The sequence below is a fragment of the Somniosus microcephalus genome, chromosome 31, assembly GCF_052327205.1.
Source record: "Somniosus microcephalus isolate GS21.2 chromosome 31, FLI_Smic_1.0, whole genome shotgun sequence".
Lineage (NCBI taxonomy): Eukaryota > Metazoa > Chordata > Chondrichthyes > Squaliformes > Somniosidae > Somniosus > Somniosus microcephalus.
Window position 1 is genome coordinate 41,810,746 of NC_141017.1, and position 20,718 is coordinate 41,831,463.

General features: G+C 55.2%; 1 protein-coding gene across 6 annotated transcripts in view; it reads right to left on the minus strand.

The window, feature by feature from the left end:
* The window catches only part of kcnt2b (potassium sodium-activated channel subfamily T member 2b), a 116,890-nt gene that overhangs the window by 46,893 nt on the left and 49,279 nt on the right, over positions 1–20,718 (minus strand). For all 6 annotated transcript variants that reach the window (XM_085971939.1, XM_085971936.1, XM_085971937.1 and 3 more), the window contains 6 exons: positions 17,476–17,524; positions 13,829–13,888; positions 9,904–9,978; positions 2,136–2,219; positions 1,804–1,898; positions 501–681 (listed from right to left, as the gene is read on the minus strand). In XM_085971939.1, coding sequence (XP_085828065.1) covers positions 501–681; positions 1,804–1,898; positions 2,136–2,219; positions 9,904–9,978; positions 13,829–13,888; positions 17,476–17,524 — 544 coding nt within the window. The remainder of the gene's footprint in view (positions 1–500; positions 682–1,803; positions 1,899–2,135; positions 2,220–9,903; positions 9,979–13,828; positions 13,889–17,475; positions 17,525–20,718) is intronic.

The window sequence follows — 20,718 nt, forward strand, 5'->3', positions numbered from 1 at the left end:
GGATAATGTCACCAATGAGGCAGAGGAGGGGATCAAGGGTTCTGCTGGTCAATGTGCTTCACTCAGCCATTTGACCAGCTGCAATAACCAGCTGAACCGTCAACGAGCTGAGGCTTAAGCTCAGAGGACAAGTTGTCGCACTCTCTCTGTGTGTCAGGAACATTTCATTCCTGCTAGCAGGCAGCTGGCGTTCCACATTTTCCTCATTCCTTCCCAGGGCCTCAGCTTTCCCTTCCTCTTACAATCCACGGACTTGGTCTCACTGAATGACCACAATGATTAACCCCGTCTTCTCCCCGCTGTTTTCAACCTGCATTTTGGGCCTCGGTTTCTCTTTATTTAAAAAAAAAAGTGTTTTCTTCCTCTTTCGAGGAGCTTGCTCCCACAGCAGAGCCCACCCTGTGGCAGCCTGATTTCCCACTTGGAGCTCCCCCGCCCCCGAGGCCTGCCTGCAATGGGAGGTGGCCCCCCCCCCAAATTGTCCAGCATTTCGCTCTCACCTGAATGGGCAGCACAATCAGTGCCACACAAATCATGATGACCACCAGGAGCTGGGATGGCCAAATCCTGGGCGTGACGTCTCCAAACCCAACCGTGGAGAAGGTGACGATGCAGAAGTAAAGGGAGTCAAACAAGGTCAGGTTGTTCCCTGCTCGCTCGAGGTGCTGAATCCCACAAATACTGAAAGAAACAATATTTCACCCAACTATTCAGCGATACTGAATTTGTACAATGGTAGCAGCGGGGGGGCGGATTCCAGCTTTAATGCAGGAACTCCAGCCCACCCTGTTCAGACTTTAATACAGTGAGTAGATCAGCCAAACAGCCCAGGGAGGGACCACCGGCCCAGCTAGGGTTTCCCTGCCCCGGCGGCCATGCCCTTGCCCGTGTGCTGGGTGCAGGGAGGGGCAGCCGTGGGACTATCTCCCCCCTCCCCACCGCTGGCACTTCCTGCTGCGTGGTGAGAGTCCTGCCAGGAACCCCCCATGTTTATTCAATTATCCCCAATCCAGGGCTAATGTTTCCATGTGCTTCTCCCAATCACAGACCAGGGACAGAACATCAGACTGTCTGGTCTGCACGGCTCAGATAAACACCGCCCTTAGCAAATGAGGCTCGGGGGCTGTCTCCCCGTCTCCCCAAGCTGCTTATGTGCTCTGTCATTTTGCCTCTTTCTACCATCTCTCTCTCTCTCTCTCCTTTCTCCCATTCTCTCATCCACTAGATGGTGCCACAGTCTGACTCTCCTCACACGGTTCAGTTTACCAGTTAATTTTCACACTTTGTACAATAACACCCCAAGGTTAACTCCTCGCTGGTACAGCTTTGTCAGACCTTAACTAATCACCTGAAACGAGCCCTCTATTAAATCCACATTGAAAACACGCCTGGAGACTGACTGTTCATGCTGCTGTCAGGCTTTTCGTGAGATTGGCCGAGGTGTCAGGTTAATGTGTAGTGTCAGACATTCAGTGGCTCGCCATCACTGGGCTCCACAGCTGCTGCCGCAGTAAAGCCCTGTAGCTAAGGCGGAGTAGCTGCAGCAAGCCCACACCGTGTGTTTCACTGTGTACAGTATTGTGGGGGTCGATGTATTGGAAACAGGGCTACAGATCCACGCATACCATGTGTGGACCGAGACAGTGAGTGTTGGTTATTGAACTGTACGGTGCATCACAGTCAGTCCTGATCCTGTGACACGCTCACAATCCAAAGCGACTGCTGGATAGCGAACAGGAGCAGGAACTGATTCTCCCCCTTCTACCCAGGGACAGCCCCAAACCCCCACAGCCTGTGACTCACCAGGTAAACATGAGGCAGAGTAGGGTACAGATGAGGATGAGAACCTGGTTAAACATAGCAGAGTGACTTCTCTGGATTGCACGGTGGAGATCATTCTAGAAACAAGCAAAAAGAACATAAAGCGGAGACCCATTGCCTGCTCCACCATCCTCCCTACAGAGCCCCTCAACCCAACACCACACACACACTCCCCACCCCACAGACACACTCCCATACTGACACTCCCCCACAGTCAGTGGTCAGTCGGGTTATTAATTCCATCAGTGTCTGTTCCCTGGAGCTCAGGGTTATTCTCAAGGTTACCGCACATGGCAGCAACTCCCTTTACTCACAATCATGTTCTCCAATGCGTGCTTCGCCAGCCAGCAGTTCAGAAACACGGGGATGAAGAGATTCCTTAAGGGAGGCCAAAATACCTGCAGACAGGGAACCGGGATATAGTCAAGGAAGAATGGGAATGTTACAGGACAAATGGGAATGTTACAGGACCAATGGGAATGTTACAGGACCAATGGGAATGATAGAAGCATTGAAAATACTGCAACAGGTAGAGTTGAATACGATGGCCTAGAAATTCAGTATCGCCACGTTTGGGGCGCTACAGTCGAGCGTGCGCTAAATTTAGCGCCCGGCGCAACTTAGCGCCACCTTCACCGAAATTGAGTGGCATCGCCCCAAGAGGTTGCTGCTGCGCTAAAGCAGGTGGTGCACGATTATCCTAAGGCGCTAAGCCGGCGAGCCGAGGCGCTACCACTGAGGGCGGGCACAGCGCAGGTGCGGCGAGTTAGCGATTGCAGGCAGACACGCTGGTGCCGGTCACCTCTTAAAGGGGGAGGGTCGATTTGGCTTGCAGCCACGCCCTGCACATTGGAGCCCTGATTCTAGGCCTGGACAGACCTGCTGCGACATCATTACGCCTACGAACATGGAGAAGGCCAGGGAGCGAGGGCAGCGCTTCAGTGAGGGGGCCCTGAAGGTTCTGGTTGGCGCATTGGAGCGCAGGTGACCTATCCTCTTTCCTGACAGTGGCAGGAGGCCGCTGCCCAGCGAATATAGAAAAGCTTGGAGGGAGGTGGCACACAGAGTGACCTCCAGCAGCATGGTCCCTAGGACCCCAACGCAATGCAGGAAGAAGTTCAACGACCTCACTCGGGTTGTCAGGGTGAGTACCCTTTCCAGTATCCTCTTCATCCCTGCATGTGCACCTCACTTTATGGCCAAAGGGTCCTGAAAGCCCCAATGCCCAGCCCTCATCCAACACCTATGGGACTCTCATGAAAATCACATGCACATTCACCACTTTATACACTGTCAGGGCTATTCGAACATGGGAGGCAGTGCAGGCAAGATCAGGGCTTCACACTGTCAGGGCTATTCCACCATGGGAGGCAGTGCAAGCAAGATCAGGGCTTCACACTGTCAGGGCTATTCCACCATGGGAGGCAGTGCAGGCAAGATCAGGGTTTCACACTGTCAGGGCTATTCCACCATGGGAGGCAGTGCAGGCAAGATCAGGGTTTCACACTGTCAGGGCTATTCCACCATGGGAGGCAGTGCAGGCAAGATTAGGGCTTCACACTGTACTCACAGCCCGTCCTTTCTCTTGCAGGGCAAGCTGGCCCACAATAGGAGGCAGCAGCAATGGACCGGGGGAGGCTGTCCTGAACTTAAAGACCTCAGCGATCTGGAGCAGCGAGTGGAACGGATTATGGCAGGCCGGCTGATTGGCCCCGTCACTACTGGCGATGCCGACCCCGTTCTGGACAGCAATGGTAAGGTCATCACCTTTTTGACCTCTCTGTTTCCACTTGTGCCTCACACCAGCATCCTTTGCCACTATCGAACCAATGCAGTTCATTGCAGCACTCGTGCCTCCCTCGCTGCCGCCCTGTCCTCACACTAAAGCAACTCTTGTACCTCCCTGCTTTCAGATGCTGATTCGCCAGGTGAGGAGGCGGGCCCTCAAGCTGGCACTCTGAATGAATCGGAAGGCGAGGAGGAGGAAGAGGAAGCCGGAACATCAGTGCCACCCTCAGCCGAGGCAGCCAATGGCCATGATGGGGACACGTCTTCCCTGGAGGGGAGCAGGGGGGAAGGGTCTGAGGAGGGTGAAGCTCCGGGGCCCAGCGGGCTGCAGCAACGCGGGGGGGGGGGGGTGGTAGGGAAGCTCGGCGGCCTTCTCCTCGGAGGGTGAGTGTGGCCTCCAGTCCTGCTACAGTGAGCACAGAGGAGGTGTGGCTCCTTGGTGAAATGGGCGCCCAGGCGGAGCGCAGACACACTGCGCTCATGGCTGCAGTGGCAAGGATGCCTGACTCCATAGAGTCACTGGCAAGGAGTGTACAGGAATTCGGGGCAGCACAGGCAAAGAGTCTGTAGGACTTCGGGGCAGCACAGGCAAGGAGTCTGCAGGACTTCGGTGCAGCACACGCGGCTTCCAGCCAAGTGCTTAGTCGTGCCATGAAGTCGCTGGTTGGTCTGATGCGGACACAGATCAGGGCCACGCGAGCACTAACTGCTGCCACCCTCGCTGGATCGGCCAGGATTCGCCGGGGCCCTCGCCGCGCCGCAGCAGGCCAGCAGTCTGTGCTTCAGCAGTTTGCACGCATGCTTCAGTGCTGCCCCGTGCGAGTGCCAGTGTCTCGTCCGACCAGGGAGTGCCTGTGCTCTGTCAGGTTGGCAGCATTCCTGCTGCCAACATTGTCACTCCTCCACTGCAGCTGCCACCACGTAGGACAGACTGCTGCCGCCCAAGCAGAGTTGGAGCAGTCAGCAGCCGGGCCCTCCAGGCCCAGAGCTGGTCCAGGCCGTCCCCCAAGGGCATCTGCCGTCTCACCATCTGACCCTCAGCAGCCTTCCCCCAGCCTTGCTGCAGCCACTGGGGTCCCATTGCGGAGGAGCTGCAGGGCGGGAAGAGGCCAATCTCGCATGCGAGGCAGATCACCCTCGCAGACCAAAAAGTAGGAGGTGTGGCAAAATGTTGTGTTTCTTTTTTGTGAAGGCCGAGGATCATGGTCATTTTTGTTTAACTCTTTTGTTCATTGTCTCCAGGTTGTGACAGCCAGTTATGTGTCTGACTATTTTTTTGGGGGGTTTCTCTGTATTTGTTTGTCATGCGGGAAGGGTACAGAGTTTGTTAAATAAATAATTGTCTTTGTTCAGATTGTGCATGTTTGCTCTTTGAACTATTTGTTGCCTTGACCGGCTCAGGGTTTGCGGAGCGGGTCCATTCATGTTCTTTCAATGGCACAAGCCATTCCCTGAGAGGGGGCCTAGAACCGACTTGCAATAAGCCGCTGACGGATGGCCCTTGCACTTTGTGCCTCCCTCCCGTCTAGGTGCTCCTCCTCCTTCTCCTCCTCTGGTGGTCCTCCAATGTCTGCTGGCAGTGGCTGAGTCCTGAGGATAGCCAGGTTGTGCAGCATGCAGCACACTACAACGAAATGGGAGACTCGCTCAGGCGAGTACTGTAGGGCTCCCCTGGAATGGTCCAGACAGCGGAACCGTTGCTTTAGCACGCCGATTGTGTGCTCAATGATGTTCCTGGTCGCTTGATGGCTGTCATTGTATCGCTCTTCAGCAGGGGTGGTGGACGCACGGAGCGGGGTCATCAGCCAGGTGTACAAAGGATAGCCCTTGTCCCCGAGAAGCCAGCCTCCTGGGTGAGCCGGGGCTTCGAAAATATCTGCCACAGAAGTCTGGCGCAGGATGAAGGCATCGTGGCTGCTGCCTGGAAAGCCGGCATTGACAGCTAGTATCAGCTGCCTGTGGTCACCCACCAACTGCACGTTCAACGAATGGAACCCCTTCCGGTTGCGGTAATCCTCGGCATTCTCTAGAGGCGCCCGCAAAGCCACATGCGTGCAGTCAATGGCGCCCTGGACCATGGGGAAGCCCGCTATTCTTGCAAATCCCATTGCATGCTCTTGCTGCTTGTCCAGGGTCATGGGGAAGGAAATGTACTGATGTCTCCTTTTGAAGAGGGCATCCGTGACCTGGCGGATGCAGCAATGCACCGTGAACTGGGAGACATTGGCAATGTCCCCAGTAGCGGATTGGAAGGAGCCGGTGGCACAGAAGTTGAGAGCCACTGTCACCTTCACTGCCACCGACAGAGACGTCCTGCTCCTCAGCTGAGGCTGCAGATCTGTCTGAAGCAGGTGGCAGATCTCAGTGACCATCTCCCTTCTGAATCGAAGCCTCCGAATGCACTGCTCCTCAGACATGTTGAGGTAGGAGAAGTGCTGGCGGAATACCCTGGGAGGGTAAGGTCTCCTGTGCCGACGCCTGTTGGCCCTCCTCCGTCTGGCCATGATTGGCACTCTCTCTCGGCGTCTCTGAGCCCTCTCAATGCAATGGAGAAACCCAACGTTTCCACCCATTGCAGCCCCCATTATATGTGGCCACTCAAGGCTATGGCACTGAAAAATCAATCCAACTGCAAAGCTCTGGGCTGAAGCCAGAAGTACCTGTGCGAGCGCTGAGTCAAAGCAGAAAGCTCTCTCCCTTTGTCTCTCTGCAAATCTCTCTCTCTCTCTCACACAGGAGTGGTCCAAAATGGCTACCACAAAGAATGCAGGAAGAGCCCCCTTTAAATAGCGCCCCCCCAGCCCCACAGCGACTGGGAACCGTTCCACTCAACCAGTCGCCACGAGCGCCAGGCGGAAAGGGGGGGCGCCACTGAAGTTCCGGTTCGGGGCGCACCAAGGGCGTTGCACCATGAAATGACATCAGGATCTGCGCGCGCAGCTGAGCGGGCATTGCGGTTTTGCGCCGCTGCTAAATCTTCACTCAAGTTCGCGAGAGGCGCAGATCGCGCCCGGACGCTAGCCGCTTCGCGCCCCACTTATCGCACTCTTAAGGTGCTAGCGGCTGGCGCTACCAACTGAATTTCTAGGCCGATGTATCTGGCAGGATGTGATTTACTCTGACAAACTATGATCAAATTTGATGTATACAAATAACCCACCCCCCCTCCCTGTGTATTTTCAGCCTGTGTCATCCAGGGACAATGTGTGGCACGAGGAAACTGAAGGAAATACGTTTAATGGAGTTTTCAGTCTCGACAAGAAGTAAATACCGAAACATCCACTAGTGTCGTGTTAACCAGAGTAGCAATGCCCTTCACTATTGACCATCTCGCTGCCGCTCATGTCCAGCGCAGCAGAAATTCCCAGTGTCTCATTACCGATCCGTTGAAAAAAGATCTCGAATATTCTCCCTCTCTGGACAACGCCCACTCATGCCGAGGTCAGTTCCCCAAGGGCCAGGTCCCCATCACCCCGACAGGCCGTTCTTCTGCGTGCACCTAGACAGGATATTCAACCAAGCCCGATGTCCACATGCCCACACTCTCCAGGAGGAGACACTGGACAGTGATCAGGGACAGGGAACCAGGCTAAGGCAAGGCACTGGACAGGGACAGAGGGGACCAGGCTAAGCCAAGGCACTGGACAGTGATCAAGGACAGAGGACCAGGCTAAGGCAAGGCACTGGACAGTGATCAGGGACAGGGGACCAGGCTAAGGCAAGGCACTGGACAGTGATCAGGGACAGAGGACCAGGCTAAGGCAAGGCACTGGACAGTGACCAGGGACAGAGGGGACCAGGCTAAGGCAAGGCACTGGACAGTGGTCAGGGACAAAGGGGCCAGGCTAAGCCAAGGCACTGGACAGTGATCAGGGACAGGGGACCAAGCTAAGGCAAGGCACTGGACAGTGATCAGGGACAGGGGACCAGGCTAAGGCAAGGCACTGGACAGTGATCAGGGACAGGGGACCAGGCTAAGGCAAGGCACTGGACAGTGACCAGGGACAGAGGGGACCAGGCTAAGGCAAGGCACTGGACAGTGACTAGGGACAGGGGACCAGGCTAAGGCAAGGCACTGGACAGTGACCAGGGACAGAGGGGACCAGGCTAAGGTAAGGCACTGGACAGTGATCAGGGACAAAGGGGCCAGGCTAAGGTAAGGCACTGGACAGTGATCAGGGACAAAGGGGCCAGGCTAAGGTAAGGCACTGGACAGTGATCAGGGACAGGGGACCAGGCTAAGGCAAGGCACTGGACAGTGATCAGGGACAGAGGGGACCAGGCTAAGGTAAGGCACTGGACAGTGATCAGGGACAAAGGGGCCAGGCTAAGGTAAGGCACTGGACAGTGACCAGGGACAGAGGGGACCAGGCTAAGGCAAGGCACTGGACAGTGATCAGGGACAGGGGACCAGGCTAAGGCAAGGCACTGGACAGTGATCAGGGACAGAGGGGACCAGGCTAAGGCAAGGCACTGGACAGTGACTAGGGACAGGGGGCCAGGCTAAGCCAAGGCACTGGACAGTGATCAGGGACAGGGGACCAGGCTAAGGCAAGGCACTGGACAGTGATCAGGGACAGGGGACCAGGCTAAGGCAAGGCACTGGACAGTGATCAGGGACAGGGGACCAGGCTAAGGCAAGGCACTGGACAGTGACCAGGGACAGAGGGGACCAGGCTAAGGCAAGGCACTGGACAGTGACTAGGGACAGGGGACCAGGCTAAGGCAAGGCACTGGACAGTGACCAGGGACAGAGGGGACCAGGCTAAGGTAAGGCACTGGACAGTGATCAGGGACAAAGGGGCCAGGCTAAGGTAAGGCACTGGACAGTGATCAGGGACAAAGGGGCCAGGCTAAGGTAAGGCACTGGACAGTGATCAGGGACAGGGGACCAGGCTAAGGCAAGGCACTGGACAGTGATCAGGGACAGAGGGGACCAGGCTAAGGTAAGGCACTGGACAGTGATCAGGGACAAAGGGGCCAGGCTAAGGTAAGGCACTGGACAGTGACCAGGGACAGAGGGGACCAGGCTAAGGCAAGGCACTGGACAGTGATCAGGGACAGGGGACCAGGCTAAGGCAAGGCACTGGACAGTGATCAGGGACAGAGGGGACCAGGCTAAGGCAAGGCACTGGACAGTGATCAGGGACAGGGGACCAGGCTAAGGCAAGGCACTGGACAGTGACCAGGGACAAAGGGGACCAGGCTAAGCCAAGGCACTGGACAGTGACCAGGGACAGAGGGGACCAGGCTAAGGCAAGGCACTGGACAGTGATCAGGGACAGAGGGGACCAGGCTAAGGCAAGGCACTGGACAGTGATCAGGGACAGGGGACCAGGCTAAGGCAAGGCACTGGACAGTGATCAGGGACAGAGGGGACCAGGCTAAGCCAAGGCACTGGACAGTGACCAGGGACAGAGGGGGCCAGACTAAGGCAAGGCACTGGACAGTGATCAGGGACAAAGGGGCCAGGCTAAGCCAAGGCACTGGACAGTGACCAGGGACAGAGGGGGCCAGACTAAGGTAAGGCACTGGACAGTGATCAGGGACAGGGGGCCAGGCTAAGCCAAGGCACTGGACAGTGACCAGGGACAGAGGGGGCCAGACTAAGCCAAGGCACTGGACAGTGATCAGGGACAGAGGGGACCAGGCTAAGGCAAGGCACTGGACAGTGATCAGGGACAGGGGACCAGGCTAAGGTAAGGCACTGGACAGTGACCAGGGACAGAGGGGACCAGGCTAAGGCAAGGCACTGGACAGTGATCAGGGACAGGGGACCAGGCTAAGCCAAGGCACTGGACAGTGACCAGGGACAGAGGGGACCAGGCTAAGCCAAGGCACTGGACAGTGACCAGGGACAGAGGGGGCCAGACTAAGGTAAGGCACTGGACAGTGATCAGGGACAGGGGGCCAGGCTAAGCCAAGGCACTGGACAGTGATCAGGGACAGGGGGCCAGACTAAGCCAAGGCACTGGACAGTGATCAGGGACAGGGGGCCAGACTAAGCCAAGGCACTGGACAGTGATCAGGGACAGGGGGCCAGGCTAAGCCAAGGCACTGGACAGTGATCAGGGACAGGGGGCCAGACTAAGCCAAGGCAATGAAGCCAATTATAGTCCCTACTGCTGCCAAGACGGAGATCAGCGAAGTAATTAAAGAGCAGGGACTGAGGCTGGGACCTCCTGGACTGTACAGCTCGCACCATTCCAGGTTTGGCTTCTGAATTACTGACCAATTAACTGACTCTTAAGTAGCTCTGCTGAAGCTGCTTTGTCAATAAGGCAGAGTGCTTACCGTGATGATGAATGGGACGGTGTTCATCATCTCCAGGATGAAAGGGACGCAAAGAACCTGCTCCCAGGTATTTCCCTTAAAGAAGGGAAAGGTCATAAGTCAAAAAGGAAGTGATGATGTGACAAGAAATAACACATAAACATTGTTACCTAAGAACACAAGAAGACAGGAACAGGGCATTCTGCCCCTCCTGTTCTCCGTGTACAGCACACAGTCACAATCCTCCTGCAATAAACTTGCACTTGCTGTCCTGGCTCCTGGGCAGCCCAGAGATTTTAATCTGCTCAATCTTTCTTTAGTTTGCAATCACGTGGCCACAGTCCCAACATCAGCCCCATGGATCCCCTTTCACATGTGAGGCCTGGGCCACATTCTCTCCTCGGACTGACAGCGCCTCTAAATTGCCCTGACATTGAAGCTTAACCAAACCTCAGAGTTACCCTGCAACATTCAGAATATAACTAAAAATACCAGGGTGAAAAAGCCATTTGGCCCCTCACACCTGCTGCTTCTGTACTACCACTCAGCCAGCTCAGCATCCAAACCACTCAGCAATTATATTACAATGCTGCAGTACTGCACCGTGTTACAATGCCGCAATACGGCACCGTGTTACAATACTGCACCGTGTTACAATGCTGCAATACTGCACCGTGTTACAATGCTGCAGTACTGCACCGCGTTACGACGCTGCAGTACTGCACCGCGTTACGACGCTGCACTACTGCACGGCGTTACGACGCTGCACTACTGCACGGCGTTACGACGCTGCAATACGGCACCGCGTTACGACGCTGCAATACGGCACCGTGTTACAATACTGCACCGCGTTACAACGCTGCAGTACTGCACCGCGTTACAACGCTGCAGTGCTGCACCGCGTTACAACGCTGCAGTGCTGCACCGCGTTACAACGCTGCAGTGCTGCACCGCGTTACAACGCTGCAGTGCTGCACCGCGTTACAACGCTGCAGTGCTGCACCGCGTTACAACGCTGCAGTGCTGCACCGCGTTACAACGCTGCAGTGCTGCACGGCGTTACAACGCTGCAGTGCTGCACCGCGTTACAACGCTGCAGTGCTGCACGGCGTTACAACGCTGCAGTACTGCACGGCGTTACAACGCTGCAGTGCTGCACGGCGTTACAACGCTGCAGTACTGCACGGCGTTACAACGCTGCAGTGCTGCACGGCGTTACAACGCTGCACTACTGCACGGCGTTACAACGCTGCAGTGCTGCACGGCGTTACAACGCTGCACTACTGCACGGCGTTACAACGCTGCAGTGCTGCACGGCGTTACAACGCTGCACTACTGCACGGCGTTACAACGCTGCAGTGCTGCACGGCGTTACAACGCTGCACTACTGCACGGCGTTACAACGCTGCAGTGCTGCACGGCGTTACAACGCTGCACTACTGCACGGCGTTACAACGCTGCAGTGCTGCACGGCGTTACAACGCTGCAATACTGCACCGCGCTACAATGCTGCAATACTGCACCGTGTTACAATGCTGCAATTCTGCACCGCGTTACAATGCTGCAGTGCTGCACTGTTACATGCTGCAATACTGCACTGTGTTACGATGCTGCAATACTGCACCGTGTTACAATACTGCACTGTTACAATGCTGCAATACTGCACTGTTATGATGCTGCAATACTGCACCCTGTTACAATGCCGCAATACGGCACCGTGTTACAATACTGCACCGTGTTACAATGCTGCAATACTGCACCGTGTTACAATGCTGCAATACTGCACCATGTTACAATGCTGCAATACCGCACCGTGTTACAATGCTGCAGTACCGCACCGCATTACAATGCTGCAGTACCGCGCCGCGTTACAATGCTGCAGTACCGCGCCGCATTACAATGCTGCAGTGCCGCGCCGCGTTACAATGCTGCAATGCCGCGCCGCGTTACAATGCTGCAATGCCGCGCCGCGCTACAATGCTGCAATACCGCGCCGCGTTACAATGCTGCAATACCGCGCCGCGTTACAATGCTGCAATACCGCGCCGCGTTACAATGCTGCAATACCGCGCCGCGCTACAATGCTGCAATACCGCGCCGCATTACAATGCTGCAATACCGCGCCGCGTTACAATGCTGCAATACCGCGCCGCGTTACAATGCTGCAATACCGCGCCGCGTTACAATGCTGCAATACCGCGCCGCGTTACAATGCTGCAATACCGCGCCGCGTTACAATGCTGCAATACCGCGCCGCGTTACAATGCTGCAATACCGCGCCGCGTTACAATGCTGCAATACCGCGCCGCGTTACAATGCGGCAATACTGCACCGCGTTACAATGCGGCAATACTGCACCGCGTTACAATGCTGCAGTGCTGCACTGTTACATGCTGCAATACTGCACTGTGTTACGATGCTGCAATACTGCACCGTGTTACAATACTGCACTGTTACAATGCTGCAATACTGCACTGTTATGATGCTGCAATACTGCACCCTGTTACAATGCCGCAATACGGCACCGTGTTACAATACTGCACCGTGTTACAATGCTGCAATACTGCACCGTGTTACAATGCTGCAATACTGCACCATGTTACAATGCTGCAATACCGCACCGTGTTACAATGCTGCAGTACCGCACCGCATTACAATGCTGCAGTACCGCGCCGCGTTACAATGCTGCAGTACCGCGCCGCATTACAATGCTGCAGTGCCGCGCCGCGTTACAATGCTGCAATGCCGCGCCGCGTTACAATGCTGCAATGCCGCGCCGCGCTACAATGCTGCAATACCGCGCCGCGTTACAATGCTGCAATACCGCGCCGCGTTACAATGCTGCAATACCGCGCCGCGCTACAATGCTGCAATACCGCGCCGCGTTACAATGCTGCAATACCGCGCCGCGTTACAATGCTGCAATACCGCGCCGCGTTACAATGCTGCAATACCGCGCCGCGTTACAATGCTGCAATACCGCGCCGCGTTACAATGCTGCAATACCGCGCCGCGTTACAATGCTGCAATACCGCGCCGCGTTACAATGCTGCAATACCGCGCCGCGTTACAATGCGGCAATACTGCACCGCGTTACAATGCGGCAATACTGCACCGCGTTACAATGCGGCAATACTGCACCGTGTTACAATGCTGCAATACTGCACCACGTTACAATACTGCACCGTGTTACAATGTTGCAATACTGCACCGTTACAATGCTGCAGTACTGCACCGCGTTACAATGCTGCAGTACTGCACCGCGTTACAATGCTGCAATACTGCACCGTGTTACAATGCTGCAGTACTGCACCGTGTTACAATGCTGCAGTACTGCACCATGTTACAATACTGCACCGTGTTACAATGTTGCAATACTGCACTGTTGCAATGCTGCAGTACTGCACCGTGTTACAATGCTGCAGTACTGCACCGTGTTACAATACTGCACCGCGTTACAATGCTGCAGTACTGCACCGCGTTACAATGCTGCAGTACTGCACCGCGTTACAATGCTGCAGTACTGCACCGCGTTACAATGCTGCAGTACTGCACCGTGTTACAATACTGCACCGCGTTACAATGCTGCAGTACTGCACCGCGTTACAATGCTGCAATACTGCACCGTGTTACAATGCTGCAGTACTGCACCGTGTTACAATGCTGCAGTACTGCACCGTGTTACAATGCTGCAGTACTGCACCGCGTTACAATGCTGCAGTACTGCACCGCGTTACAATGCTGCAGTACTGCACCGCGTTACAATGCTGCAGTACTGCACCGCGTTACAATGCTGCAGTACTGCACCGTGTTACAATGCTGCAGTACTGCACCGTGTTACAATGCTGCAGTACTGCACCGCGTTACAATGCTGCAGTACTGCACCGTGTTACAATGCTGCAGTACTGCACCGCGTTACAATGCTGTAGTGCAGCAGCTCACTTACCTTGTAACTGAGGTAGACAAGCAGCATTGTCTCCGAAACACTGATCAGTGCGACAAGGACCTGTAAGAAACCACATTTAGATTCTGTTCAGTACAAACTGTTCAAGAAGCGTGACAAAGATAAACCAGGTAACTATGGAATAGTTAGTCTCACATCATTGGTCAGCAAACACTTATAATAAAATTAGTGAGTGTTACGAGATGCCTGACATAATTAAGGACAGCCAGCATGGATTTGTTATGGGAAGTTCTACTTGACAAATTTACATTGGATAGATAATGGGAACACAGTAAATGGGTGTATGTGAATTTTGAGCCATTCATTGATAAAGTGTCTCACAGGAGGCTTGTTACAAAAATTCAGGCAAATGATAGATGAGGAAATCCAGCAGCATTGCTAGACAGTGGCTGACAGACAGGAAACAGAAGGCTACCGGGACTTTCCTCGATTGGAGAGGAGTTGGTGCTGATGAGCCTCGGGGCTCAGGGTGGAGGATGGGGGCTCGGGGCGGGGGGTGGGGCGGGGATGGGGGCTCGGGGCGGGGGGTGGGGGCTCGGGGCGGGGGGTGGGGGCTCGGGGCGGGGGATGGGGGCGGGGGATGGGGGCTCGGGGGCTCGGGGCGGGGGATGGAGGCTCGGGGCGGGGGGATGGGGGCTCGGGGCGGGGGGATGGGGGATCGGGGCGGGGGATCGGGGCTCGGGGCGGGGGATCGGGGCTCAGGATGGGGGCTCGGGGCGGGGGATGGGGGCTCGGGGCGGGGGATGGGGGCTCGGGGCGGGGATGGTGGATGGGGCGGGGTCCGATTATGTTCTCAATAAATAATAATGGTTTTGATGGGCATAGGGAGCACAGTATGAACATTTACTGACAAAAGAAAGCTTCGGGGTGGAAGCTGTAAGGCACATTGTAAAAGATTACAGGAGGACAGTGACAGAATAGCTGAGTGGGCGCCAGATACAAGTTAATGCAGAGAAGTGAAAGCGTGGTGGAGACAGATTCAATCACGGCTTTCCAAAGGGAGTTGGATAAGTACCTGAAGGAAGATGATTTGCAGGGCTCCGGGGAAAGGGCGGGAAAGTGGAACTCGCTGAAGTGCTCTTGCAGATAGCCGGCATGGGTTCGATGGGCCGAATGGCCGCCTGTGCTGTAACCATTCTATGATTTAAAGTGTGACGGAGCAACAACAAGGAATGTTTGTATCAACTCAAAAGAAATATAAATAGAGACATTGAATCCAAGAGCAAAGAGGTAATGATAAATTTGGACCAGGCACAGTACTGTGTGCCATTTTGTGTGACCTCTTATCATGATCATAATCAACTTTATTGTCATTGTTAGTGCACAAGTGCAGTACAACGAAATGTAGGCTGGCGGCTCCCGAGAGTGGACATTTAGATTAAGACATTTAAACATTCAACATACATTTGGCTTGTAATACATTAACATAAACATAACCATAATAAAGTGCATTGACAGATGTGCAGGCTTTAGAGTTTATTTGTGGAGTTCAGTAGGATGACAGCCCTGGGAAAGAAGCTGTTCCTAAATCTGGTCGTACGGGTGCGAATGCATCTGTAGTGTCTCCCAGATGGCAGGAGGGCGAACAGACTGTGGCTGGGGTGGGTAGGGTCTTTGATGATGGTCCGTGACCTCCGTAAACAGCGTTTCTGGTATATGTGCTCTATGGTCGGTAGCCGGGTGCCGGTAATGCGTTGGGCAGTTTTGACTACCCGCTGCAGGGCTTTCCGGTTATAGTAGCTACAGCTGCCATACCATACTGTGATACAGTTTGTCAGGATGCTCTCTATTGTGCAGCGGTAAAAGTTAGAGAGGATCAGGGGTGACAGGTTACATCCCTTCAGCCTCCTTAGGAAATATAGGCGCTGCTGGGCCTTCTTCACCAGAGAGGAGGTATTGAGGGACCAGGAGAGGTCTTCCGTGATGTGGACTCCGAGGAACTTAAAGCTGTCCACCCTTTCCACCACAGCCCCATGGATGTGGATGGGGGTGTGACTTCCGCCTTTAGACTTCCTGAAGTCCACAATGATTTCTTTGGTTTTCTTGATGTTAAGGGCCAGGTTGTTATCGGCGCACCACTTCACGAGATGCTGGACCTCCTCCCTGTAGGCTGACTCATCGTTGTTGGTGATCTGGCCTACCACCGTGGTATCATCCGCAAACTTGATGATGGTGTTGGAACCATGAACAGCCACACAGTCGTGGGTGAAGAGGGAGTAGAGGAGGGGGCTCAGCACACATCCTTGTGGGGCCCCCGTGTTCAGGGTCAGGGGGGTGGAGGTGTGGTTACCTAATTTGACAGACTGGGGTCTGTTTGTTAGGAAGTCCAGGGTCCAGTTGCAGAGGGAAGTGTTCAGGCCAAGAGTGTGGAGTTTGGTGGCCAGCTTGTTGGGGACATTAAAGTCATAGAGAGCGGACGGTGTAGATTCACCAGGATGATGCCAGGAATGGGAAACTCTGGTTATGAGGAGAGACCCGAGATACTGGGACTGTTCCCACTGGAGCAGAGAAGGTTGAGAGGAGATTTAATGGAGGTTTTAAGATTACGAGTTTTGATAGAGTGACTGGGAAAAGACTATTTCCTCTGGTCGGGAGTCGGTGTTGAGGGGTCATCAATTTAAGAGAGTGAGCAGAGAGGTTCGGAGAGAAATCTTTCCACAGAGGGTGGCTGGAGCACGGAATGCGTTGCCACAGGGAGTGGTTGAGGCCGAGACCATCGCAGCTTTTAAGGGAAAATTGGATAAATATTCAAAGCACAAGGAGATACAGGGCTATGGGGAGGGAGTGGGATTATTTTTGGATTGTGCAAAAAGCCAGCACAGACTTTAATCGCTCCACCATTGGCGGCCGTGCCATCAGCTGCTTGGGCCCTAAACTCTGGAATTCCCTCCCTAAACCTCTCTTTTCCTCCTTTAAGACATTCCTTAAAACCTACCTCTTTAACCAAGCTTTTGGTGACCTGCCCTAATATTTCATGTGGCTCGGTGTCAAATTTTGTTCGATAACGCTCCTGTGAAGCACCTTGGGACGTTTTACTACGTTAAAGGTGCTTTATGAATGCAAGTTGTTGTTGTAAGCGTCTATAGATCTATGGACTGCAACAGGAAGGCAGCACTGGGACATTACTGATTTATGGCTCTAATACAACTGTATGCAACATCTCTGTAGTGTCAGTTTGGTTTAGCTTTCTCTTATTTGTGAGTCTGCCGTTCGTGGGTCCAAACCTCACTGCAGAACTCGAATACATCATCTGTGCTGACTCTCCTTTGGGAGGCTTGTCCGCCTGTTAAGGTGGATATTGAAGATCCCGTGGCATTATTGAAAGAGCAGGGGGTTCTCCCGGTGTCCCGGCCAACATTCCTCCCTCAACCAACACCACTAAAATGGATTAAATGGTCATTCACCTTATTGCTGCTTATGGGATCTTGCTGTACAGAAAATGGCTACCACTCTCACCCACATAACAAAACTTACGTCACTGTATGTGACGTGAATACAGGTGTTGATGTAATAAGGTGAATTGTAAATGCAAGCCATTCTAATACCAGAAGATGTTTCCTGTAACACTCCAGGATCCTCACCTGTATGACCCCATTACCTACAAAGCTCGGAGCCTCTGAGTCTCTTACCTGTAAAGCCCAGAGAGGCAGCGGTCTGTTCACCCAAATAATTGGAGACCTGCAAACAGAAACAGTGAGTTGCCACCTTTATATACAGAGAGACAAACTGGACAACATTCGTGTCAAACACACAGAATCCTCAGCTCACCCGCACTCAGGGAACCTCCCCCAATACCCGAGGGGCAAACTATCAGGCCACACACCCCAGTGCCCTGGAAGCTCTCAACCAGCGCACAATTTATTACTTTATTCAAAGGATCCTGTCCATCAGAATAACTCCCCACCATCTCCCCCCACCCCAACTCCCCACCATCTCCCCCCACCCCAACTCCCCACCATCTCCCCCCACCCCAACTCCCCACCATCTCCCCCCACCCCAACTCCCCACCATCTCCCCCCACCCCAACTCCCCACCATCTCCCCCCACCCCAACTCCCCACCATCTCCCCCCACCCCAACTCCCCACCATCTCCACCCACCCCAACTCCCCACCATCTCCCCCCACCCCAACTCCCCACCATCTCCACCCACCCCAACTCCCCACCATCTCCCCCCACCCCAACTCCCCACCATCTCCCCCCACCCCAACTCCCCACCATCTCCCCCCACCCCAACTCCCCACCATCTCCCCCCACCCCAACTCCCCACCATCTCCCCCCACCCCAACTCCCCACCATCTCCCCCCACCCCAACTCCCCACCATCTCCCCCCACCCCAACTCCCCACCATCTCCCCCCACCCCAACTCCCCACCATCTCCCCGCACCCCAACTCCCCACCATCTCCCCCCACCCCAACTCCCCACCATCTCCTCCCACCCCAACTCCCCACCATCTCCCCCCACCATCTCCCCCCACCCCAACTCCCCACCATCTCCCCCCACCCCAACTCCCCACCATCTCCCCGCACCCCAACTCCCCACCATCTCCCCCCACCCCAACTCCCCACCATTTCCCCCCACCCCAACTCCCCACCATCTCCCCCCACCCCAACTCCCCACCATCTCCCCCCACCCCAACTCCCCACCATCTCCCCCCACCCCAACTCCCCACCATCTCCCCCCACCCCAACTCCCCACCATCTCCCCCCACCCCAACTCCCCACCATCTCCCCCCACCCCAACATCTCCCCCCACCCCAACTCCCCACCATCTCCCCCCCACCCCAACTCCCCACCATCTCCCCCCCACCCCAACTCCCCACCATCTCCCCCCACCCCAACTCCCCACCATCTCCCCCCACCCCAACTCCCCACCATCTCCCCCCACCCCAACTCCCCACCATCTCCCCCCACCCCAACTCCCCACCATCTCCCCCCACCCCAACTCCCCACCATCTCCCCCCACCCCAACTCCCCACCATCTCCCCCCACCCCAACTCCCCACCATCTCCCCCCACCCCAACTCCCCACCATCTCCCCCCACCCCAACTCCCCACCATCTCCCCCCACCCCAACTCCCCACCATCTCCCCCCACCCCAACTCCCCACCATCTCCCCCCACCCCAACTCCCCACCATCTCCCCCCACCCCAACTCCCCACCATCTCCCCCCACCCCAACTCCCCACCATCTCCCCCCACCCAACTCCCCACCATCTCCCCGCACCCCAACTCCCCACCATCTCCCCCCACCCCAACTCCCCACCATCTCCCCCCACCCCAACTCCCCACCATCTCCCCCCACCATCTCCCCCCACCCCAACTCCCCACCATCTCCCCCCACCCCAACTCCCCACCATCTCCCCGCACCCCAACTCCCCACCATCTCCCCCCACCCCAACTCCCCACCATCTCCCCCCACCCCAACTCCCCACCATCTCCCCCCACCCCAACTCCCCACCATCTCCCCCCACCCCAACTCCCCACCATCTCCCCCCACCCCAACTCCCCACCATCTCCCCCCACCCCAACATCTCCCCCCACCCCAACTCCCCACCATCTCCCCCCACCCCAACTCCCCACCATCTCCCCCCACCCCAACTCCCCACCATCTCCCCCCACCCCAACTCCCCACCATCTCCCCCCACCCCAACTCCCCACCATCTCCCCCCACCCCAACTCCCCACCATCTCCCCCCACCCCAACTCCCCACCATCTCCCCCCACCCCAACTCCCCACCATCTCCCCCCACCCCAACTCCCCACCATCTCCCCCCACCCCAACTCCCCACCATTTTCCCGTATAGCCAGAAACACCCATATACCAGTCTCTGGTAGTTCTGTGATCAGACACTGCCTCTGCTCCAGGCCACTCGTGAAGTGTCTGTGAATGTAACTGCCCAGAGGGGGAAACATTCCAGAGTTCAGAATCAGTGAGAGAAACTCTTGCCCCTTCCTGATATCAGGTCCACCAAGACTCATTCACACGTTCAGAAAACAGTGTTTTCTACTCGCTCCATAAAGCATAGCGACTCGTTCTACTGTGCATGACGTGCAGAAGAAATGTCCTTTCCTGGCCCTCATGTTAGCTGATATTGTTAACAGGTACTGTCCCCCTCCTCCCTCTCCTTCAAATCTGCCAACATCGCCCCTAAGCAACATCTTCTGAAAACACAGCGTCAGTTTCCACATGTACGCTGACGACACCCAGCTCTACCTCACTACCACTTGTCTTAACCCCTCCACTGTCTCTAAATTGTCCGACGTCCAGTACTGGATGAGTAGAAATTTCCTCCAACTAAATATTGGGAAGAACAAAGCCACAGTCTTCGGTCCCGCCACAAACTCCATTCCCGAGCCACCGACTCCATCCCTCTCCATGGCGACTGTCTGAGGCGGAACCAGACTTTTCGCAACCTTGGTGTCATATTTGACCCGGAAATCAGCTTCTGACAACATATCCGCGCCATAGAAACATAGAAGATAGGAGCAGAAGCAGACCATTCGGCCCCTTGAGCCTGTTCCGCCATTTAATGAGATCATGGCTGATCATCCAAATTCAGTACCCTGTCCCTGCTTTCTCCCTATATCCCTTGATCCCTTTAGCCTTAAGAAATATATCTAACTCCTTCTTGAATATATTTAATGAATTGGCCTCAACTGCCTTCTGTGGTAGAGAATTCCACAGGTTCACCACTCTCTGGGTGAAGAAATTCCTCCTCATCTCTGTCCTAAATGGCTTACCCCTTATCCTTAGACTGTGACCCCTGGTTCTGGACTCTCCCGCCATCGGGAACATCCTTCCTGCATCTAGTCTGTCTACTCCTGTTAGAATTTCATAAGTTTCAATGAGATCCCCTCTCATTCTTCTAAAAAT